The following is a 26222-nucleotide window of genomic DNA, read 5'->3' on the forward strand; positions in this document are numbered from 1 at the left end:
AATCAATTAATTTTGAGGACTGGTATACTACAGCAAGGGCGGCATACATAGAGGGCACAATTTCATCAAACATTGTGAAGTTCCATCAGCATCAAGGGCTGCAGCATTGTTACAGAGCATATCGATTTGTACATTAGGTTCTGTTGGTGTCTGTTTTATCATCTACCAAACATTAGAATAGGATACCCGAAGGCATTCTATCCTCTCCTGAAAAATCAATACTGATTCCAAGGTCTATGTGTGAACAAGCGACTTTAGTGGAATAGCTTCTTGGGTAGTGTATGCTGAAAATCTCAAGGGGGACTTACGTTGAACAACTGTCTTGAACTGCTGGACTTAGATGGATATAGCAATTTCAGGCTCTTCTTTTTTGGGGGGATTTTCTGGGATTTAAACTTTCAAAAGAAAGGAAAAAGGGATAGGGTTTGAGAAGGCTAATCTAATCCTACGAATTCTGGAGACGGTACCAACTAGGTGCTCTCGAGAAACCAAACCTTGCTTCGCCACACTAGGGACAACTACACAAAGTCGGTGCGATCTTTGATGGGTTGTGCTTATGATCGAGATGTTGGGATGCACAGAGGACAGGCTCAGACTAACTTTGCACAGTAAGATGGAAATCATCCATTTACCAAAAGTATGAGCGGAGATACACCATCAATTGACACTTATCAAATCCTTCATTCAAATTAACAACAATAAAAGCAAATCTAAATTAATTCTTACTAAGTGTTGAGGAAATTGAAACCATGCAAATCATTCAAACAATAGGGATTACAAAGCAGCGCACATGCAATATATTATCTGGAAATGACCTTAAGCAACAATACATCAAAAACCTCACACTCTCCAAATGAGAGGAGGCAACCTTATATAGTTTTTCAAAATAAATGAATGGCCGAGATCAAACAGCGATCAAGGGCCAAGATTGAAAGTCCTAAACCCTAATTAGGGTTTCCCAAAATACTATCAGCTTAAATGAATAGGAGAGTGACACGTGGCGTAGCTACTAATTTCACTGAGGTGAGTGTCCACTTTCTTCTTTCAGAGATTCAACGTATCTGGACACAATGAGCTTGACCTCCTCCATGGTGACACTTGGCAAACCGCCAATCTGGAAGTCGATGATGTCCACATCATCGATACATGTGGCAAGAATGCCTTCCCACTCAACTGCTTGGGTAAGGAAGTTCTCATCGATGGAGAGGAAGTTTGCAATCTTTGAAAGATCGCCTTTGTCAATCATCCCTGAATCCTTGAAGAAGCTTGCCTGAATCCTGGCTCTCAGGTTCTCCGCTTGTAAATGTTTCTCCCTTAGGCTTTCCTTCTTCCAGATCTCTAACGCCACACGGAATACCTTGCACAGGATCTCTCTAACACTTTCCTCTGTCTCAAAGCACTTGGTCTCGGATTTCTTAAAAACTTCAATCCGAGTGACCAAGGCATAATACCATGTGTTGAAGTCGTACCTGTCTCCTGTCTGTATGATACCTGCATCCACTAAGCTTCTCTTCGACATGCCTCGAATAACCTTCAGATGTGGGAGTATTTCATTCTGAATTTCATCCACCTCTTCCCAATTGGTGGCTAGATCCTGGATACGATCGATCAGTAAAGAAGCTGACTCATGTGCAGATACTAAATTCTCTATCAGTGTGTCAGCACGCACCGAAGCATCTGCAATCCACTCCTTTGCTTGAGTGTACAAGCCCTTCATATCAACATAGTCCTTCATTGCTCCCTGCTGAAGAGGCTGTGGCGGAGTAACCGGGACCTCACGATTGAGTGGGCTAGTAAGATGGAGAACGTACTTTCCCCACTGTTGGTTCTCTTCTTCAACCTTCTTCCACTTTTCTTTTTCATAAGCTAGACTCGCCTTTAGAACGTTGCAGGAGTCATCAAAATATTGGACCTCTTGATCCTGGGTGGGCTTACCCAGCTCTATGGTGGTAACCTTGTAATCATCCGCGGTGACATTGTCTCTAGTCTTCCCTTCTTTGGGCACCGCTAGCTGGACTGTCCTGAATCCTACACTGTCTCTCTGAATTAGGGAAAACTTCCTAGCGGGCTTGGGTGGTTTAGTTATAGTGGGCGCATTCACCTTCTCCAGGAAATGCTGCAGTGACCTCTTTGAAGCGGGCCTCCTTGGGAACCTTGGCCTTTATTCTTTCTCTCAGCCAATCCGGAATGGTTGATTGCTCTACAGTGTTCCGGTCAAACTCATCATCTGCCTCTCCTGGGTTTGTTGGTATGCCATCCAAGAAGACTGTAGGTGCTTCAACTTGCTCTCTGTCTGGACTTTGGGCGACTTCTTCCACTACTTCCCTAACTGGTTGAGAAGGTACTCTTACTTCCTCAATAATCACGCAGATGTTCATCTCTTGCTCCCCAATTGCATTTTGATTGGGCACAATGGAAGCAGCACTTAGGATGGAGTGGCCTTCGCTGGAGTCTCTCTTTCACCTACAACCCTTTTCCCTGTGACCTTTGTGGAGCTTCCAACCAACTCCTTCCTCTTTTGAGACCCAACACTTTCTGGACTTCGGGCATCACCAGCAGAGCTACAAGGATTGATGGACAGAGTATCATCTACTCCCATCAATTCATAGGTCAGGGTCACACCTTTGGCCTTGAACTACCTTGTCTTTTCAGACATCCACCACCTCGAATACTCAACCACCGATCTCATGAGGTCTGCTAGATCTGACTTCTCTCCCTTTGTCCAATCTATTAAAACTAGTGGTTCATTCTTCATCTTTTCAAAGCCCGACTGCTGAAGTTCTAGGTTTTCTTCTACCTGATCGACAACTCTGAATACTTTTGTTGCTCTCACCATGCTCAAAGGGATTCTTGACCATAATCTCTTCCTGATCTCGAAGCTATCGGCTGCATTAGCCCAGTAGTCTTCTAGATCCAATCTGTGCTCAAACGTTGTTCCTTCGACCTTCTTTATCCTATGGAATGGATTGAAATTCCTCCTTGCTTTGATTTGATAGAAGGGATACCAGGCTAGCTCCTTGTCAGCGGTCACAGCAGCTTGTGATGACGGACATGTTTCCAGCCCATTGCCAATTGTAAGTGAGGACGTTCCTGCCTTCTTTTGCTTATCCCTTTGAATCACTATATACTCCTCCAATTGTCTCACAACCTCGAGCAACACCACTCGGTTGGTAGGGTAAGCTGGAAGCTTGTATGGAGGCCCGGAGAATCCCTGAATTCTGAGGTAAGTGAACTTTGGATATTGGATGTACCAATACCCGAACCGACCGATGAAGTCCATAGACTCTTGAGAGAGTCTCTGGTGCAACCCACCTTGAAGTGTCCAGTAATGTGCATAAGGAAAGTATCATTCACTCTTTTAAAATGGAATTTCTCTTCCATGTGGAGTTGGGGATAGCAATCATACATTGGAAACTGGTTCTCCTTGTTCCCAACTTCTCTTCTACAAGTGAGACCTCTGTACCTGTAGGTCCTGGCCAAGGAATAAAACAGGTAAGAACTCATGAAGAAAGTCCTATTCGTCTCCAGGTTCCTCAGTTGGCTGTCTAGGTTGTCGTTGATCATCTTGGCCCAGTCTATCATTTTTACTCCATTGATTATTTCATTGATGAAATATTACATCCAAGGTTCGAATGGAGCTCCCTGAGGATTTCCCATTATTCTATTGAGCAGGACGATCATGTCTCCGATGTCTTCCTTGAAGTATGCTCGCACTAGGCTCTTCCTCTGAAGTTTGGAGGCGCCCTTCCTCGGCTTGTCTAGCCAGGAATGGTTGACTATGGCATCATATTCCTCCAGATGGTCCTGATACAGACTGTCAGCTTCGTCCTTTGTCATATACACTGTGTTGTGATACTCTGGGATCCTGAAGGCCTCTCTGATGGCCTCATCATTGATATTCGTCAGCACTCTTCCATCGGGTGCAACAATGTCCTTACTAATGGGGTTGTAGTGTTTGGCACATTCAACTACTAGTTCATTGCACTGCATGGTGGGAGGAAGACAGCAACATGCACGATGCCACTCTTCATCATCTTTCGCGCAATGGTGGCAGGCACAAGGTTGTCCAGACCAAACATTCGCTTCTTAAACTCCCTCAAATTGTGTCGCTGACGTTCTTCCATTTTGAAGTCATCCTAGACTCCGAGGGAACATCTTTATCCACTTGAAATTTCATAACGTCCAAGACCTTCGAATTGGATAGAAGTAAGGCTAGAATTTTCTCCAGAACACTCAGAAAATTCAAAGAAGTTTAGATAATCCTTCCTCGTACTAGTTGCCTTTCTCCAAAAATCCGTGAAACTTTTGTCAAAAAGTTATCCAACTTCCAGCGATATCAAAAATTTTCTCTAGATGATCTTCAAACTGAAATACTTCACTAAGCTCTCCTTAGTAACTTCGAACTTCTTGGTGTAATAATGAAGATGATAATGAAGTATTTGTAGACAAGGTTAAATCCTCAAGTAGAAACCCTTGAAATCTTCCAACTCATACTTCCTAATTTTAACTTCATGTTTCCAAGTTTTTTCTCTTTCAAAAAAGCTTTCCATTTTGATTTAAGTTTGAAAATATCTAATAATCTTCCAATATTCTTTTCCAAAAAAGCTTTCCATTTTTTATATAAGTTTGAAAATATTCAATAATCCTTAAATATTTTCTTCCAAAAAAAACTTTCTATTTTGGTCTTTGAGTTCAAAATCTTGGAGGAGTTTTGTGACATCATGTTGATTTCGTTTGACTTTTCATGTGTAAGTGGACTTTTGGAAGCTTACCTTCATTATTTTCAAATTTTGGCGGACTTTCTTTTACCTTTTAATGTATGGCAGAGTTTGAGAAGGCCTCCACATGGCCTAGGGGGACTTTGGAGTTACCTTCTCCTAGAGCAGACCTTGGTGAGCCCTCTAGCTTGGGCGGACTTCTAAGGACTCTCCTCATGGGCGGACTTCTAGACCTCTCCTCATTGGCGGACTTTCCTTTACCTTTCAACATTTGAAGGCCTAGGGCGGAGTTTTGATGGGTCTCCAACATAGGGCGGACTTTAGGCAAGGCTCCCACCACTTGAAGACCTTGGGCGGACTTTAAGCAAGGCTCCAACTTCTTGACATGCTTGGGCGGACTTTTGAAGGTCTTCCACATGGCTATGGCAGAGTTTTGGGGGCCTTCCTATCTTGGGCGGACTTCTATGGCGTCTCCTTTGGGCTCCCTAATCTGTATGGTGGACTTCCTTGAAGGCTCCCCTTGGCATAGGGCGGAGTTTGTTGATACCTCCACCAAGGCGGGCTTTGTACCAAGCTCCCACCACTTGACATGCTTGGGCGGACTTTAGGCTATACTCACAAGGCGGACTTTGATTGCACCCCTTGGGCGGACTTTGGTGACTTCTCCACCAAGGCAGAGTTTTGGACTATCTCCCCATGGCGGACTTTGGAGGGCTCTCTTGTTGACCTCACACACATAGCGGAGTTTGAAACTTGACTACCAAGGCGGAGTTTAGACTAGCCCCTTGGCGGACTTTAGTGACTTCTCCACCAAGGCGGAGTTTTGGACTATCTCCCCATGGCAGACTTTGGAGGGCTTTCTTGGTGACCCTCTATCCTAGGGCGGAGTTTGAAGGGTCCTCCTTCATGGCGGACTTTGGTGGCATCTACCCATGGCGGACTTTGGTGGCATCTCCCCATGGCGGACTTTGGAGAGTTACAAGACATGGCAGACTTTAGGATAGTTCCAAGACATGGTGAACTTTAGGAGGGTCTTCTCTTCATGGCCTCCCGCATCATGACATCATTTGAACCTACAACCATACTTTAAAACCTTCGTTAGCCAAACTTAGAATAATTTTTAGAAAATTTCACAGCTTAATCAAATTTAACCGGATTAACTTGAAATTTGAAATCCATGCCTAGGTGGATCATCTGAAGCAGTATGATCCCTAAAATCTAGGGATTTAGCTTTTTAGGTCAAAACTTGGAATTTTTGAGTCTCGGTCAAAGCTAGTTAGTGGTGTAAGTGTAAACCCTAGGTTCGCATCCCGAAAAAGCAAAAAGCCTAAAATCTAGGGATTTAGCTTTTTTAGGTCAAAACTTGGAATTTTTGAGTCCCAATCGAAGTTGGTCAGTGGTGTATGTGTAAACCCTAGGTTCGCATCCCGAAAAAGCAAAAAGCCAAAAATCTAGGAAAAACTTTCTAAAAATAGCCACATTGGGGATCAGGCTGAAAATGTCAAAAACCAAACTTCCTAAAAAATGGGAAAAAGCGAAAAAGCAAACTTTCTAAAAATAGAAAGTTGTCCAAATTCGTCCAAATCAATTGCGATCTTTGTCCTTTGGCCTTTCTAAGCACTTTGGTGGTGTTCCTATTTCGGAATCACATAATTTGCAAAAACTAACTTTCAATCATCAGGGCCTGAAATGCTCAAAACTAGACAAGGCTTGGTGAAACTGTAGCGGAAGGTCATAGGACACTAACAAAACCCTAGAAAGCAAGAAAAGAGAGGGTCCCCATTTGCAATGGGGCAATGTGTGAAAAAGGTCACAACAGGTTCCTTATTGTTTATTTGCATTATCATATCGATCTATTAGACTTGTGATGGCATTTAGATTGTGAGCCAAGAGTCTTGGTATTGAATATTGGATAGTTGAAATCATCATATGCGTTGTGCATTCCAACTTGTATTTGGTTTGGCATAAAATGAAGATAGTACAAGGTTGCATGCCATTTGATTGTCAAAATGCTTAATTGCTGCATATTGGTTATCCTAGGATGCATGAGAAGTGTTTGTTAAAATGTCCATTGGCTGTAGGTGCGCATTTTACATGTAGAAGTCATATGTATGCATACAAAAAGACAAAAAAGATTGCATTTGCATTTTAGCTCTTGGCCTAGATGTTTTAGTAATCAATTGCAAGCATTTAGACTTCATTTGAAAACCATTCCAAGCAAGCAAAAACAATCTGAAAACAAAAGACAGCAAGATAGAGGTTTCATGACAACTGTTTGACAATATTCTTTGAGGTCCAAATCAGCAATTAGAGATCAGATTTAGCAAGGGATATTACAGGAAATTTGCAGCTTAAGAAGCTGCTAATTTAAAATTTGCTCAGCTTGTTTTTGCATCTTTCAAGGCAGTTATACCATCTATGGAAAGTTGCATATTCTTGAGAATGGTTTTTGTTTCAAATTTTGACATAATATTTCTGCAATTGACAATCAATTATTCAGTTTATTAAATAACATTTTCATTGTAAATTTCTATGAGCTTTACCACCAGAAATATTAGAATTGTTGATGATTTTAACAATTGTAAGGTAGCATTAATATATTTTCACTTTGTGAGGTAGCATTAAAATATTTTCAATGTTTGAAAAGTACAAGGCTAAGGAAATTTGCAAGCTGCTAATTTAAAATTTGCTCAGCTTGTTTTGCATCTTTCAAGGCAGTTATACCATCTATGGAAAATTGCATATTCTTGAGAATGGTTTTTGTTTCAAAATTTGACATGATATTTCTGCAATTGACAATCAATAATTCAGTTTATTAAAATAACATTTTCATTGCAAGTTACTATGAGGTTTACCACCAGAAATATTAGAATTGTTGATGATTTTAAGTATTGTAAGTTTGGATGACTATGCAGCCACGACATTTGTGAATTAACTTTATTTCTAGTATTTTGATGCTAATTTGTGCAGTTCACTGTCAGATATATTATTAAGTTTGTGATCTGTTCTGGAAGGCTTGCCACCAGAATAAGCATACTCGTACTACCACCAAGTAACAATTTATTACAATATCATTTTAATTCTTTCAACATATGCTCTCAGCTTGACCACATTAGCATCTTGATGATCAAAAGGTGTTAAGGTTTTGTAAATTTTAAAAGCAAAAAAACAAAAAGAAAAAAAATAAATAATTTGAGACATTACAAGGCTTTAAACAAAATCGAGGAGGGATCCCAATAGATTATGGAGGCTCTCCTTTCCCGCAAGGAAAGCAAATTGCTTTTAGCAAACGGTTAATTTTTTTGTAGTTTATAGCTTTTTTTTGTTTCTGCTCAAAGAGGCCACTGGGGCATTTTTGGCTACAAAAAAATGCAATAGTTTTCTGCTTAAAGAGGGTAGTGGAACTTTTTTGGCTACAACAAAGTGCAATATAGTTTTCTGCTCAAATAGGGTAATGGAGCATTTTTGGCTACAAGAAAAGTGCAATATAAGGTATTTTTGTTAACTCCATGATCACAAAATTCTTAATATTTTTTAGAATTTTTGGAAAGTCAAATTTCATGCTTTCTTCCTTATTGAATGTATTTCAGTTTTGTTGGATAGAGGAGAGGGCAACTTCCTCATTTAGAAATCAACAAAAAAACATTACAGTTTTAAAACTTTGTTCTTTAAACAGAGTCGATGAATTCATGAGTTGAGTTGAGACTTATGCATCAATATTCAATGATTCATGTATAGCAGTACACAAAAATTAAAAATGTCGTCTTCTTCTTTCCCTCTTCTTCAGGACTGCTGCATTTTTCAAATGAAAATGATGGTTTATGAATAAAAAGGAATGGCCTTTTAAAGACTAGGAGCTAAGTGTTTCAATACGGGTGTGGGAGGCCATGTGGGGCCATGCCTCTTTTTCTGGCTTTTATTCGCTTCTTAAATGACACTGTGAACCTAGTTATCTCTGATGTTTCCTGCATCTGACAAAAATCAGGGACGGCCTAAGCAACATTTCTTGGGCACCCCCACATACATAAAATGGGTAGGTAACAGGAACACCCAGGGAAACCCTTGCATGAAATCAACTGTTACCAAAGTTATCATTTTAGCATTACTATGTAGAAAGACGCTAACCAATAATTCAAATATACCTTTCAGCAGTTTCTCTCCTAAAACTGCATTCATAGCGCAATGTACAATTCAATATGCAAAGTGCACTTTCAACAATTTCAACCTGCAAAACATTGATAAACATAATTAAATTGCAGTTCAAAGTCAAATACAAACTTTTTTCTAAACAAAACCCATATCTAACTCAAAAAAAGGTAAGAATAACCCAGTTAGCATCTGAGTGTCCCAAACAATTTATTTGCAATTGTAGTTCATGGGTATGTTACTATTTTATGATATACAGAAAATCATTTGTTAAAGGTCAATAGAGCATATAGACAAGATGATTCCGGCCTTTAAATTATACAAGATAAATAGTAACTTGAGTGTGCATAAGCATTTTTAAGTATTGATAAGCAAAATACTTACCATATTCCATCCATGTTTACTTCTCCAAAAGAATATGAGTTACTATAAAAATAAATTTGAAATTATAGATGCCTGGCTGATAATGTTAGGAGCTATATTAGATAAGGATGCTTACTTGCAAAAAAGCATGACATGGATGAAAGGCCACTAGAGCGGATATTCAATTCAGACCATCATTGTACTAATTCATCGATTGCTACCATTTAGTATCATTCTTGTCTGTGACCCCTTGGCAATCTTGCTTACTCATACATGAGCATTTCGTATATATGATCAGGACCTTTCCTTCCTTCTTGTGGGTGTAGGGAGATTTTTTCATTTCTACATTCACCATGTTTTGGTACCTCACAGTTTCACCCATAGTCCAGTAACAACGTATGTTCATGTCCCTCATCCTTTTCAATGATTCATGTTACCTAAATTTCTACTTCTAGACCACGTTTCTACTTTTCCACTGTTCCATTTACCAAAAATGGTTTGTCTACAATTATTTTGAAAAGAAATGAAGATGCAATAAAACGATGATGTTGCTAAACCTGCATACAAACGATGAAATCTAAACTGAACCAGTGTAGCTTCTCTTCCATCCTTCAAGTACTACATGTGTACCATGAACTCAAATTATGCTTAGAAATCACACAGATACACCAAAGCTTCTAATTTGTCAACTTTTGATAACAGCAAACTGTTTTAGTCTATTTCTTAGAACTGAACTTGAAATACTTTTTAACCAAAAATGCCTTAAGGCTTACTAAACTGCCGATTGGTTTCTCTTTCCCATCACATCATCAAAAAGCCTTTATAATTGATTTTAATTTGTTAAAAAACCATGCAGGTTTCTAGAAACCATTTTATCAGACCTATTCATTCCAACAAACAAGATATCAATAACAAATATTGAATTATAGAGTTGTATCTCATCTATTGATCAATAATCTATAGAAACTAAAATAATTCAAGGCCTACAAATTTCTTAACAGAAGATATCAGTATCATGAGTAATCTTGGAAAACAAACTAAAAAACTAAATAATGAACGTCCACAACTGGGATATGTGGCATACCATTAATTGACATAATATGGTATATTACTAGCCTATGCTCAAATCCTTCATTGATGATCCCTATAAACCCATGAAAATCCAAGAAACAGAAAAGGTATTCTCTTAATTGAAATAATCAAGAATATCTACTAGGCTATGCCCAATCCCAAGAAAATCTGAGAAACGACATAAATTGTGGGAATGAAAATTCTCGTAATATGGAAGCATATGATAGTAATGTAGTGTCATAAATTGCATACCCTTGAAATATCATCTATGTTTTGTATCCACTTTAGTGTCCATTCTTTTAGCATTTGTGTAGGCTCATTTCAAACCTTGCATCAGCCTTTTTCCCTCTCAAGATGCTCAAGATCCTTTTTCAGCAGACACCTTTTTGTGTCACTTTTGCGTCAAGCTTATGGCTTTATTATCTCCAACCATTTTTGAGCGTGATTTGTCTAGACACTAGTGCCTAGCATGCTCATCCGCACATAGCGCTAGCATCCCATGATATTTTATCATTCAAAAGGCATTTTCAAGCATTTATCACTTATCAATTTGTCAGATTTGAGAAAACAGCTCTAAATGATTCCGAAATGGCTCATCCGCCTCTTTCTTTCCCTCATCTTCTCATATTTAAATCCATCTTTCATTTACCTACAATCTCTATGAGATCTTTGGATTATCTTGCTCTCTCTTGATAATGCACAACTCTCTGCAGCTTGCTACAACACTCTCACAACAATCTTTCCAAGCTATCTAGCTCTCTTGGATTTCTCAAGCCTATCTAGCAATATCCTTTTATTTATTCTGTATCTTTGAGAATATTGGGATTTTTCACATCCCTTATCTATTGAATCATTTATCTTTCAATTTATCTTATATCTTTCAACTTATCTTTTATCTATCTATCTATCTGGATGTTGTGGAGATGGAAACACCAAAGTGAGGACTTGACCGAGGTAAGTCCACAAACAGCCCCCAAACATTTTCCTCTCCTTTCTATGTGCAGGTTTCTTGAGGACATTCAGATGCACAGATGTTTGCACTCACTTGTTTAGTGTTCACTTTGTTTATTTAATCATTTATATTTTGTTTAGTTTATTTCCTTGTATTTTTCTTATCTAGCATTTGTTGTTGTGTTTCACTTCTGGGTTTTGTAGGTTAGCTAGAGCATTTAAGTGAATTGTAATGTCCCTAGTGGGGGGTTGCCTATTCGATAGTTAAAACCTGAAAACAAACGTTAGTATTCCTTTCCCTGCGTTTTAACTGGCAGTGGCTAGGCGTAGAAAAAACCACGCTCTTCCCAAGAGTCTGCCTGTGTGCATTGAACACCCCGTGCTCTGGTCGTGTGATTGCTGGTAGGGATGGCGATCTCTTGGTCTTCGCACTTCCACCCTCCTCCGTGCCGTTTCTTCCTTCCTGTCCGTGTTTGCCAGACGTGTTATTCGTATGTTTTTTTGCGGCCATGTCTTGTGGTCATGACTTTTGGATGTCACGCTTGGGTTTGCTGTGTTTGTTTTAATTTATCTTTTACGTGCATACTCCTATTTGATTTAATCCATGCTTTTATTTTTATCCATTACCTTTATCATTATATTTTAATATTTAATCTTTTCTAATTTTTTATTATAAGGTACTCTTTAAAAAGAATCACGATTTATTATTTATTTACTTGGTTTATCATTTATTATTTATCTACAAATAATTTTATGATTTTATTATTTACTTGATGTAAAATAGTAATGATTATTATATAACATTAATATATGATTAATATATAACATTTTATTATTTATGATTAATATATAACATTAATCATTAATTTATGATTTAATATATAAATAATAATTTATGATTAATATATAACATTTTATTATTTACTTGATTTATAATAGCACTTATTATTTATCATTTATTAATATTTACAAATAATTCATGATTAACGATTTATTATTTTAATTGACACTGATCAATGTGTCTTTGACAAATTTAAGTACTGGGGTATATTTATTTAATCGGGGGTCATTGCATGAATCTTGGTTATTTATGTGTGGTTCATTATACCTGTCCATACTAGATGACAACGCCACACGTGGGCATCCGTGCATTGTGCTGGTCTCCTTGGACGAGAGGCTCAAATTTCTACCAAAGACTCTTTCTCGTCTGTATTTTGCATTTCTGTAAATATCACATTTAATTTATTTTCAATTCGTAGATATTTTTACTAGTTGCTTTCATTTTAACCATTTTATCTAGTTGAATATATCTGAATGTATGTAGCAATTGACTCTCAAAGGAATGTAGTTTTCCTTTTGCAAAGTCACATTTTCCTCCATTACAAGTAAGAAACAATACAAATGAAGAGATAAGACCAAAATTAACGCATAATGTCTTAAAAGTAGACATCTACCTAATAGAACAAAAATCTAATAAAGTGCACAAGAACAAAGAGGTAAGGATTGCCTACTCAACCAACCAGTGGCTACGAGGCCCCTACCATATAAAGGGTGCAAGGGCAAATGGCCAATGAATGCTCAGGCACCCAAAGTGCACTTGGATTCAAAGACCCAATACTTGATTTCTACTATGTAGGTAATATGTGAAAACCTATTGATTAATTCCATATGCAATAGCAACTAATGAACGATAATCTCGTTTGCAATCTGGGCATAAATGGAAAGCACACAAAAAAAATTTAAAACTTTTAAAAACATGAAACTTCATAAAACATAGAGAGAGCAAACATCAAGACACAAACACCAATTTTCTCATGGAAAACCCTTTCCGTTAAAAAACCACGGCACACAAAGTTTTCATTAATGAATGGGCACCAACTCACTGAGCCCACCAACTATCCTTGAAGCACCAACATAAATCTATTGAAGCACCCACTCCAATCCTTTTTATACTCAAAGACATATTGAAACTTATAAAAGATCTTCAAAAATTAACACATCCACATTGCAGCACACTTACAAATTCTCCAAACACAAACTCCACACTCTCCTTCTTTCGATACAGTAGCTAAACAAACTTCTCTTCATTCCAGTCAACTTGACAAAAACGACTATGCGCTGAATGACTAGACCATACATATAAGGATCTAGAAGTGGAGTTGCAGCAGTCCACAATTACATAGCAACATCTTAAACGTAATATCAATATAGTTTAGGCTCACAGATATCCCCACGTACCAAGGAAATGACTTGGTCCATACACTACAATCTACGTCGAATCCTCTAGATATGATTTCCACATGAAAACCTCAAACTATAAACTCTATCTTGAAGCACCCACAATACATTTGTTGCACTCATCAAGATATATGGATTCAAAGAGTCACCTGTTGATTTCGGTTGAATAATCTTGTCATTGATGTCAAAAGGATATGTATTGAATGTACTGAAGGAAGGGATCAGTACCAAGATGGGTTGACATGATAGGGAGAAACAAAGAAGTCTTTGATACGCCATGAGGCTGACAGACCCATAGTAGATGTGCACCTTCGGGCAGAACAGAAAGATCGTGCACAGAAGGCAGGCAGATCATGCGTAGAAGGAACAAACCTATGCTTGTAATAGTTTTGACCAATTATCCCACATTGGCTGTGTGGTGGCGGTATCGAGTTCTTATATAGACCAATGAATGAGACTTAAGTGAGCAATAGCTCACATAGTTTTCCCGCTCGACTTAGAGTGTGCTTAGTGCAAGGTCATCGGCGAGACATTGTTTTTGGTGAGAGTTAATCTCAGTCTTACCAATATGGCAATGTCTCTTCAATGTGAAGAGTTGAAAGAAGCTGGTCAAGGAGACACTATGCTTTCGATATGAGTTGATCTCTGTCTCTTCAATGCTCATGTCTCTTCGATCAAGAGTGCGGAGCAGGCATCGAAGTGAGTCTATAAAAGTCTGTTCGACCCGAAAAAGAGGAAGTGAGAGCATGCGGGAGACATGTGGACCCCACACGGTTTTGACAAGAGCCATTGGCAGGAGATGTGCTATCGAAGAGAGATATAAACTCTTCTCTTCGATACGATGTTGTCACACCGTTATGGTAAGTGACAAGTTGTGTGGGACCCACGAAGTTGATATCAATAAGACTATGTTATGTCGTGGAGATTATTTTTGAGTCATACCGATCATGTGATGTCTCTTCAATCAATTACAAAGCTCGAAGTGTTGACGAAGGCTAGATGCATGTCAATGAGACATGACCTCATTGAAGAGAGACCTTTCCATGTCTCTCCGATATAGTTTGAGAACTCAGAGAAAATATGAAGTGATGTGGCACGTGGAACCGCCATGGTGGCTACCCTGACCAAATCTTTTTGGTCAAATCAAGCGAATCAACAGTCCAGATTTAAAAATCTGAAGGAACTTGTTTTGGCGCGATAATAGAGCATTCTAAGAACTTGCACAACTCGACTTAAACAGCTATCTATTGAATGCAATTGGACAATTACAAAATGGGATGGATTCTCTATGGTGTGATGATAAGAACAAAGTGCAAACCAACTGAATGAACAATCCTAATGTAGCATAGAAAAATGTACAAATCATGCTACATGATTACAATGCAAACGACTCCTTGTATGATTTGTGATGTGGTATCGACTGACTTTTCTTTGGACGTTTATACAGAGCATATAAATAGAATCAAAATTGATATAGATGAAGTAGTTGAAATGAGAAGAAAGATTGAGGAGTTGTAGAGAAGTAGAACAGAGTGAGAGCAGATATTGTTTTATCAATATGAGCAGCAGAGAAGGAGAGTTGCAAAGTTGAAAGGGTGTGAACCAAATTTCTAAAGAGATAGAGCAGACCTACAGAAGTTCATTTTGATTCATTTTCTTGGCATTAAGTTTGTTACATCAAGATTGTTGTCTTGTATGTTGTAAAGGGATTGGTGTCCCAAATTCTAAGTAAGTTATTGTGAGGGGGTCAGTGCTCCTTTGGATTGTGTCCATAAAGTGCGGGGGTTTGATGTCTCTTGAATGTTGGTGCCTTCAAATTAATTGTAATCAATTGATACATTTGTGAGGCTGGATTTGGACAATAGCTCCAAGAAGCATTTTATCACCATGGTTTTTCTCATCTTGGGTTTTCCACGTATATCCTGGTGTTGTGTTGTGTTATTGATCTTCACATTCTTCTACATTATATGGTTAATTACTTGTGAGTGCTGAAAAGTGTTTTTAGAAGTATTAAAGTTTACACTAATTCAACCCCCCCCCCCTTTCTCAGTGTATTTGTTTGTTCAACATCACCATCTAATATTAAGCTCGACAAACATTAGGCAGCACACGACATCTAGTCACCACCACTTAGAAAAAATTAAACGCAAAAGAAATTCCCAAATGTGCCAAGGACAAGTGTTAAAAATAGCCCCCACTACGTTTCTCGTTGGTCTTTATGCAGCGCATAGTTCCCACTATCGCACACCGCTCCTCTTTCATAAACAAAAAGTTAATTCATGGCCAGTTCAAACCTTATGTTATTTGATGTGTTTCTATTCATGGTTCATTCCTTGTTGTTTCTATTTATTGCATACACGAGCTCTTCTTGCATTCAACCTTGACCAATATCCATTGTGATTCAAAATTCATTTAAAAGTCCAACAGATGATGTGTCGGTCAGAAGAAGACAAGTAGGCAAGTGACTTGGACAACCAGCTAGCTCAAACACACAACCAGGTAGCTCAACAAAGCAACCAAGCAACTCAACCTAGCAACCAAGCAGCCAAGTAGCTCAACTAAGCAGGCAAGTGGCTCAACCAAGCAACTAGGTAGCTCAACCAATCAAGCAAGTAGCTCAAGATCCTTTGACATCAATGACAATATATCCAACAATCTCCCCCTTTGTCATTGATGGCAACTCCATCTGCAACCAACCTGAAACAAAAAATTCTCTGAAATAAATCTGCTCCCCTTGACTTACTACTCCCCCTTTAGCATCAATGACTAAAACCAACCTACAAAACTGAAACGGAGCTGAAGGAATGTGATGATAAAAACTCCCCCTGAGTTCAAAAAGCAATTTAATGATGGATTCAAATCACACCCAACTTCTCCCATTTGATATGATCATGAATGTATAGATCGTTAGCAGCCCTGCTTGCATCAGCAGTATGTTTACTATCTTTTGTAATCTCACAACAATCTGAATTAAAAACCAAACTGTGTCCTTGATCACACAATTGACTCACACTTAATAAATTGTGTCTTAGACCTACATATAAGACATTCTCAACTTTTGTCTCACCATTATTCAAAACAAGTGTACCTATAACTTTGATTTTTTGTAAACGTATTGCCTCCAAATCTTACCTTACATCCATTAGTGCTTTTGAGAGTGATAAACTTTCTCGTCTTCAGTCATATGCCTAGAACAGCCACTGTCAATATACCATGTCTTTTTCATTTTGTGCGCCAGAGGTTGTTTGCACAATCAAAGATTCAACTAACACTTCCTTCTCCTTCTTCTTCCAAACCTTAGCAACCTCCTTTGCTTTGTCCTCTTTTTCAACCTTCTTCTTATTCTTAGAGAAATCTACCATACCATTTCTACAAGTTTTTGCAGTGTGACCAAAGTTATTACATTTATAACATATAACATTGTAGTTCTTTGGAAGAGCAAAAGAATTCGTACTCATGTCTAAAATCATTTATTGCAGACATTCTACAATTGATTGCCTTGTGTCCAAAATAATTGCAAGAGAAACAATAACCATGAAAATAAAGAATTAATATACCTGTTCAAAGCCCTCTTCCAATCAGCATCTATTGGATAAATTTGGAGGAATTGCATAACCGGATACTATGTTGTTCCAAACATCAAAACCAAGGGACATAAGGTAAGCTTTCATTTGCACACTCTAGAATGCTTAGCTGGAGCCGTTGAATAAGGGTGCTCCACTTGAAGCAAGACCTTCAAGAGCACTCGTGTGTGCTATCAGGATCAACCTCGAAGCTTTTAAGCTCTATTTCCGAAGGTATCTTGATCTGATACCAATTGAAAAGCACACAAAAAATACTGAGAGGAGGGGGGTGAATCAGTATTTTAAAAACTTTTAAAAACATGAAACTCATAAAACATAGAGAGAGAGAAGACATCAAGACACAAACACCAATTTTCTCATGGAAAACCCTTTCGGGTAAAAAACCACGGCACACAAAGCTTACATTAATGAATGGGCACCAACCCAAATAACAAAAGTGGCCACCAACTCTCCTTGAAGCATCAACTTCAATCTACTAAAGCACCCACTCCAGTCCTTTTTATACTCAAAGAAGTACTTAAACTTATAAAAGATCTTCCAAAATTAACATATCCATGTTGCAGCACACTTAAGAATTCTCCAAACACAAACTCCACACTCTCCTTATTTTGATACAGAAGCTAAGCAAACTTGATACAGCAGCTGATTGAATAGACAATACATATAAGGATCTGGAAGTAGAATTACAACAGTGCAAAATTCCACAGCAACAACTTAGATATAATATCAATATAGTTCAGGCTCACAGATATCCCCAAGGAAATGGCTTGGTCCATACACTGCAAGCTGGGTCAAATCCTCTAGATATGATTTCCACTTGAAAACCTCAAACTATAAACTATAAACTCTATCTTGAAGCATCCACAATACCTTTGCTGCACTCATCAAGAAAAAATCTCGTTAATACTCCTTGTATAGCAATATCGAGTTATCCTTTCTTAAATTACTCACATACAGATTCAAAGAATCATCATCTAATATTAAGCTTGACAAACATTAGGCGACACATGACATATAGTCACCACCACTTAGAAAAAATTAAACGCAAAGATAATCCCGAACGTGCCAAGGACGGGTGTTAAAAATAGCCTCCACTACATTTTTCGTTGGTCTTTATGCAACGCATAGTTCCCACTATTGCACAACACTCCTCTTTCATAAACAAAAAAAATATTCATGGCCGGTTCAAACCTTACGTTATTTGATGCAGTTCATTGATTTGTTTCTATTCATGGTTCATTCCTTGTCCTTTCTATTTATAGAATAAACCAACTCTTCTTGCATTAAACCTTGATCAATATCCGTTAAGTGATATTCGAAATTCATTTAAAATTCCAACGGATTATGTGTCAGTCAAAAGAAGACAAGTAGGCAGGTGACATGGACAAGCAGCCAGCTCAAACACACAGCCAAGTAGTAGCTCAACCAAGCAACTCAACCTAGCAACCAAGCAGCAAGTAGCTCAACCAAGCAACCAGGTAGCTCAACCAATCAACCAAGTAGCTCAATATCCTTCGACATCAATGACAAAATATCCAACACTAAAGACTATTGTTGAGAAGGAAAAAGGGAGCATTATCTTGAATGAAAAATATATAATGAGTTCATTTAAAATTGTGGACAAGACATGTGAATAAATCACATAATCAGTATTTATGAGTGGGACCCATGTACCTTATTCACAAGTTACTCACATAAAAAGGCCAGTTTGAGACCGAGTAAATCCATTTTTTGTGGTTTTGAGCTATAGGTTAAATCCCATTGACAACAAAAAGGATCCATGTTCTACATTGTTCCAAATGCAAATTAGAGAACCCAACTATTATGTCAAATAGTTTATGGACCCCACAATGATACAACGTTATGGATGCCGACTCTTATTTTTTTACTTTGGCTTCTTCCCCATGTTTTCCTAAGCTCCCACTATTGATGCCATGGTTTGGTCTATATGTGATCTTTTGAATATCAATATTAGAGGATCCAAATATAATGGAGATACATCCATCCCTTGTTTCAACATCACTGCTACTTATTTTGGATATTCTTGGCCCTTTGGAGATAAATTCCATCCAAGTTAGGGTCCTACTAAGGAGCTATTATCATTAATCCAATGACTTGGATTTTTGTAGAGTAAACTAATGCAAGATGCACTTCGTGACTATTCCAAAATTTGACGTTTCCCACAACATTTCTGCATTTTAATAAGGACAATGGCATGGGTCCTTGCACTTAATGATAATTGTTGTTGACTTTACAAGATTTGAACCACCAAATATTGCCTTTGCCATCTATTATGCTTCTATCATCTATAGTGAGGCTTGAGACACTTAAGAATTGAATCCATAGAGTTTTTGTCACTCCTATTCCATGCAAATGATGCCTTTAGAGTCACTATTTTCCCATTGTGTTATAAGGTGCTCTACATGTCGCTTTCCATGTGTTGACGAAGGCAAGCTCATCAGCTTGTGAACTATTACCAATTGCTCCATATTCCATAACATTGAAATTCACCAAATGGCCCTATTAATTTTGCTTCCTCATTTTGTAATATGTTGTTCTTCGCCAAGATAAATTATGTAGGTAGTCCAGCATGAATCCACAAATAGAAGAACCAAATCAATTGCAACTGTAAACACATTCATCTTTAATATGTTGCTACTACTCTAATTTGGTCCTTAGGTGGCATATATTTTTAAAATATGCTATCGATGCAAGATTATATGTTGATATGAATACAAGGCATTTCCATGTCTATACTTCTACATTTGTGTGTCGATCTATGAGGGTCATGGTAGTTATGGGCGAGGATTATGAATAACACTAATAATCCATATTAAAAGGCAAAGTCATCCATCTTTAGCCTTCTTATTGAGTAAACACTAGACATAGCTCTCCTGATAGTCACGATAACTTCGTTCGGTGCTTGGAGTTATGCAAAAACATCATTGAAATTCTCTTTGTTAAAGTGTTATCCAAATGCATCTCTTCAATACAAGTAAAAAAGTGTTGTCATTTCATACTTTCATGATTGGCTCCACACTACAAAGAAAGATAAGGCAAAAAGGCAAAAGTAGCATAACTTTTGGCCGGATTAGCATATCTCTTCGAAAATTGATCACATTGTTGCTAATAATACCACCACCCTCCTTATCAAACCACTTTGCCTCAACCTTTGCAAAATTTCCAATTTAATTGTTTCCATGAATAGTCCAGCAGGAAAATGAAGATATATTATTTTGCAACCCAGAAAGCGCTCTGGCCCAAAAATAGGCAACATTGTCCCAAAAAGTGCCAAGATCATCTCTATAAAGGGGGTTCTGCCCCGTTCCCTGTGGATTTCAAAATTCAATTGTTTTTGCGGATTTTGACCATCAACAGGATTGGTTTTGGTCCAAATTGGAACGAGGAAAGCTATATTTCAGTCTAAAGAGAGATTTTTGAATTTGGTACAACTAGCCTACATGAAATTGTAATATCAAAAATCACACCTTCTACAATTCATCTCAACAAATGGCGCCTTCCTCCACATCATCACAGGTCGTGTACCACCGTTTTTGTCTTTTTGCCCACAGAGATCGTTTTGTCAGCTCCAGCCTGGAATCCTACCAACTCTATCGCCCTGTCTGTTAGGGTTTCAAGCAGATCCGAAGCAAATATGAACTAGCAATTATATGCAGATTTAAATACAAAAGATAAAGAAATAAAATAAGACACAGATAACACAAAGATTTAACGTGGTTCACCCAGAATGGGTTACGTCCACCATACACAGCCGTCCAATCTTTCTTCTTATCCACCAAAAATAGTACATCAACCTCACAATGCCTTAAGCATCCCAACCGCTTATAACATGCATTTTTAGGGCAAAAACAAAGTCGGCCTTTTAGGGTTTTATTACAATGTAGGTTTTCATAAACAAAAAAAATACCCAAAAAAATACGTGCCGAGTGTACAGTACTTTGCTGATCAGTCGCCGCATTTCAACAATCTCCCACTTGGAGATTGATCAAGCTTCCACACCGAACAATCTCCCACTTGGAGATTGATACTACACGACACCACTGTACATGCAACATCCGCTGGATAAAACACTAGGACTTGACTAGTATAAATTCCATAGTTATCAATCAAGAAGACCAACAGAAACTGATGAAGAAATCAGCTTCTCCTGTGGAACTGCCTTCGTGAATATATCGACAAGATTCTCATTTGTGTGAATCTTCTCAAGCCGTAACTGATCCTCCTCCAAAACAGTCCGGATGAAGTGGTACCTGAGTTGAATGTGCTTTGTCCTTGAATGAAAAGCAGAGTTCTTCGCAAGATGAATGGCACTCTGGCTATCAGTATACAATGGGCGATCCTCCTGTGTCTGACCCAATTCCTCCAGAAAACATTGTAACCAAATCATCTCGTTGTTGGCTTTTGTAGCAGCAACATACTCAGCTTCAGTGGTTCAAACTGCAACAACCTTTTGCAGCCTAGAAATCCAACTGACTGCAGTTCCCCCTATAGTAAAAGCATACCCTGTAGTTCATCCGTGAATCAATATCACCTGCCAGATCAGAGTCAACAAATCCACTCAAAGCAGCATTAGATCCTTTGAAACATAATGCCTTCGTAGTGGTTCCTTTCAAATACCGAAGGATCCATTTCACAGCATTCCAATGTTCCATACCTGGATTACTCATAAACCTGCTCACAACTCCCACTGCATGTGCAATATCTGGCCTTGTGCATACCATTGCATACATCAGACTGCCAACAGCTGATGAATACGGGATGTTAGACATTTTATTAACCTCTTCCTGTACCTTTGGGCACATCTCCTTAGTCAATTTGAAATGACTAGCCAAAGGTGTACCAACTGCTTTTGCATCCTGCATGTTAAATCTTTTCAACACCTTCTTTATATACTCACTTTGGGACAAATTCAAGGTTCTATTTTTCCTATCCCATGTAATCCTCATACCGAGAATTTGCTTAGCTGCACCCAAATCCTTCATAGCAAATGACCTGGCTAATTTTTGTTTAAGATCATTTATATGTTGCATGTTAGACCCAGCAACAAGCATGTCATCAACATAAAGCAACAGGATAATATAACTGCCATTATCCAATCTCTTAAAATATACACAATGATCAAAATGACATCTATGATAACCGTGTTCAGCCATGAAACTATCAAATTTTAAATACCATTGTCGGGGTGCTTGCTTTAGGCCATACAAACTTTTCTTCAACCTGCACACCAAGTTCTCCTTACCTTTGACCTCATATCCCTGTGGTTGCAACATGTAAATTTCCTCCTCCAAATCTCCATGGAGAAAAGTTGTTTTGACATCTAATTGTTCAAGATGTAAATCATCTGCAACCACAAGACTAAGTACAGTTCTAATTGAAGTCATTTTTACAACTAGAGAAAATATTTCATCATAATCTATACCCTTTTTCTGTGCAAAACCTTTTACCACAAGTCTGGCCTTATATCTTTTCTGACCTACTTCCTCCTCCTTCAGCCTATAAACCCATTTGTTAGGCAAAACTCTTTTTTCTACAGGTAAAGGGACTAAGTCCCAAGTCTTATTTTTCATCAAGGAGTTCATCTCCTCTTTCATGCCTAGCTCCCACTGTTGTTTGGCATCCACCTGCATTGCTTCTTCATATTCTTCGGGTTCACCAGAATCAGTTAATAAAATAGAATACAAAGAAGGAGAAAATATTTCAAGGGGTCTACTTGACCTTGTAGAACGTCGAACACTTGCAGGAGTTTGTGGGAAAATCTGTTGTTGCTGAGCATCAGGTACCTGTGGCATTTCATTTTCAGGAATCTCATCCAACACCACATATTCTTGTTTGTCCTGTTCATGCTTCTTTTCCTGCATCTGTTCTTTATACATAACCTTCTCATTGAATATAACATCTCTACTTCTAATTATTTTCTTATTTTCAAAATCCCATAACCGATAGCCATATTCATCTATCCCATATCCAATGAAGGTACATTTCTGAGATTTAGTATCAAGCTTGGCTCAGTTTTCTTTATCAACATGGACAAAGGCTTCACAACCAAAGGTTTTCAAAAAAGAATAATTTACCTTTTTACTAGTCCATGCCTCCTCTGGAATACCACCATCCAAAGGGGTTGAAGGTCCTCTATTTATCAAATAGGCAGCAGTATGTACAGCATCTGCCCAAAAATGTAAGGGCAATCCAGCATGCAATCTCATGCTCCTCGCGCGTTCCATGATAGTCCTATTCATTCTCTCTGACACACCATTTTCCTGTGGAGTTCCTGGAACTGTCTTCTGCTTTCGAATCCCATTTAAGGAGCAATAATCTTCAAATGCTTTGCTACAATACTCGCCTCCATTATCCGATCTAAGACACTTCAACTTTTTTCTTGTCTCATTCTCAACCAAAGCTTTCCATTTCTTAAAAGTTTCAAAAACATCTGATTTTTGTTTTAGGAAATATACCCATGTTTTTCTGGTTGAGTCATCAATAAAAATAACATAATAACAAGAGCCACCAAGAGATGATACCTGAGCCGGTCCCCATACATCTGAATGTACAAGCTCTAACTTCTCACTCTTCTTCTCTTTCCCAACCTTGAGAAATCTGACTCTTTTATGTTTGCCATAAACACAGTTTTCACATAACTCTAAATCAATCTTCTTTAGTCCTGGCAATAGATTTTTGGAGTGAAGGATTTTCGTCCCTTTCTCACTCATGTGCCCAATCCTAGGGTGCCACATTATCGAATTTGTTCTTGCAACATCTATTGTTGTTGTCCCTGCAATAACTTTATCTGTAGCAGCTAAGGTAGAGTAAGTGTTACCACTACACAGATATAATGTGCCTACCTTCGCACCTTTAGCTACTACTAATGATCCTTTAGTGACCTTCCAGATACTGTCTGAGAAGGTAACTATGCAACCTTCACTACCTAGTTGTCCTGCAGAAATTAAATTTCTTCTTAAATTAGGAACATGTCTTACCTCCTGCAGAAACCAGTCATTTCCATTCTGCAACTTGATCTTTATCTTTCCTTTTCCAACAATTTGACAGGGCTCATCATCACCCAAATATACCTGTCCAAAATCACCTTGAACATAATCTAGAAAATATTTTCTATGGGGTGTAACATGAAACGAAGCCCCAGAATCTATTACCCAGGAATCATTAACATTATCCAAACATAAGATTAAAGCATCTTGTAAAGTATTACTTGCAATATTAGCTTCCTTACTGTCATTTTTATTTTTGTCTCCTCCTTTGTTTTTCCGAGACCAACAGTCTGTCTTTAGATGACCAGGCTTTCCGCAGTACCAGCAATCTTTCTTTCCTCTAGATTGAGAGCGTCCTTTCTTTGACTTCCCTCGTGACTTCTCATTCCCAGGGCCTTTTCTTCTTTCCTTTGATCTCCCTCTATTCTCCAAATTCAAAACACTACCCGATGATGTTGGAGTCTCACCTATGCTTTTCCTTCGCATTTCCCCGCTTAGGATAACACCAACAATATCATCAAATACCAAAGTATTTTTACCAGAGACAGAGTTACTTACAGCCATAACCAAGCTATTCCAGCTTTCTGGCAAAGAACATAAAATTAAGAGAGCCCTAACCTCTTCTGCAAAGGTAACTTTTACCGAAGACAATTGACTGGTAATTGTATTTAATTCATTTAAGTGCTCCGCTACAAATCCTCCCTCACTCATTTTCAAATTAAACAAACACTTCATAAGAAATACCTTATTCGAAGCCAAGGGTTTCTCATACAACTTAGCCAATGTCGCCATCAAATCTACAGTCGTTTTTGCTTCTGTAATATTGAATGCTACAGACAGTGCAAGGCACAATCGAATGGATCCCAGTGCCTTTCTATCTAAAATGTCCCACTCTTCATCTGACATTGTGGTCGCTTTCTTTGCCTTTCCTTCCAACAGCCGCCACAAATCCTTTTGATACAGGTAATCCTCCATCTGCATTTTCCATAACTGATAATTCTGGCCGTTAAACTTTTCGACCTTGAATTTGGAATCCTCCATTGCTCCCACTCAAATCTGAAAGTCCTGCCAATTTACAGAAAAACCTGGCTCCGATACCAATTGTTAGGGTTTCAAGCAGATCCGAAGCAAATATGAACTAACAATTATATGCAGATTTAAATACAAAAGATAAAGAAATAAAATAGGACATAGATAACACAGAGATTTAACGTGGTTCACCCAGAATGGGTTACGTCCACCATACACAGCCGTCCAATCTTTCTTCTTATCCACCAAAAATAGTACATCAACCTCACAATGCCTTGAGCATCCCAGCCGCTTATAACATGCATTTTTAGGGCAAAAACAAAGTCGGCCTTTTTAGGGTTTTATTACAATGTAGGTTTTCATAAACAAAAAAAAATACCCAAAAAAATACGTGTTGAGTGTACAGTACTTTGCTGATCAGTCGCCACATTTCAACACTGTCATCCTCGGGACATTAGTGTGACGTGGAGACGTCTGCGCAACGCGCTAGAGTCCCGTGAATCTGATAGTCCACAGGTGGTCGTTTGAGCGTTACGCCTATGCCTGGAAGGAATCGTTATGCCTCTGCATGCGCCCACCGACGTCGGTTTTTCTTCCAAAGCCTATATCTCTCTCGTTTGAAGGCATTCTGGAGGATCTTTCGGCATTTTTGAGCAATTCTTGCAAGTTGGAGCTTTCGACAGAAATCTTCTTGGGCGATACTCAAATTTTTCACGAGACCACCTTTGTTGCAATCTCTCGAACAGCTCGCAGTGTTATCTTCACAAGTCTTAGAAGGGGAGTTCACTCATCTTTGTTTGTGTGCTTGTAATCTTTCATCTCAATCTATTATCACATTTCTTTTAACTATATCATTTCATTTCATTGTTGCTATTATCTAGGTTCTCTGTGGAGGTGGAAACACCAAAACAGGGGTCATACTGAGGCAGACTCCAAAACACAACCCCCAACATTTTCCTTCTTGCTTGTGTGCAAGTCATAATTGTGGGGAAAACAGTCATCTTGTGGGAGACTTCAATTGTGGACCGGTTGTGAGCTTCCCTTGGTCCTTTGTTCTCATTTTATTCTAATATCTCGTATTTTGTGTCGTTAGTTTAGTTTGTCATCTTTCTATG

General features: G+C 38.3%; 1 protein-coding gene across 9 annotated transcripts in view; it reads right to left on the reverse strand.

Annotated features, from left to right (window-relative positions):
- LOC131069374 (uncharacterized) overlaps positions 1-26222 on the reverse strand; it is a 163825-nt gene that overhangs the window by 32508 nt on the left and 105095 nt on the right. For all 9 annotated transcript variants that reach the window (XM_058004755.2, XM_058004753.2, XM_058004751.2 and 6 more), the window contains one exon: positions 8861-8943. In XM_058004755.2, the coding sequence (XP_057860738.2) occupies positions 8861-8943 (83 nt within the window). The remainder of the gene's footprint in view (positions 1-8860; positions 8944-26222) is intronic.

This window comes from Cryptomeria japonica, chromosome 10, assembly GCF_030272615.1.
Source record: "Cryptomeria japonica chromosome 10, Sugi_1.0, whole genome shotgun sequence".
Lineage (NCBI taxonomy): Eukaryota > Viridiplantae > Streptophyta > Pinopsida > Cupressales > Cupressaceae > Cryptomeria > Cryptomeria japonica.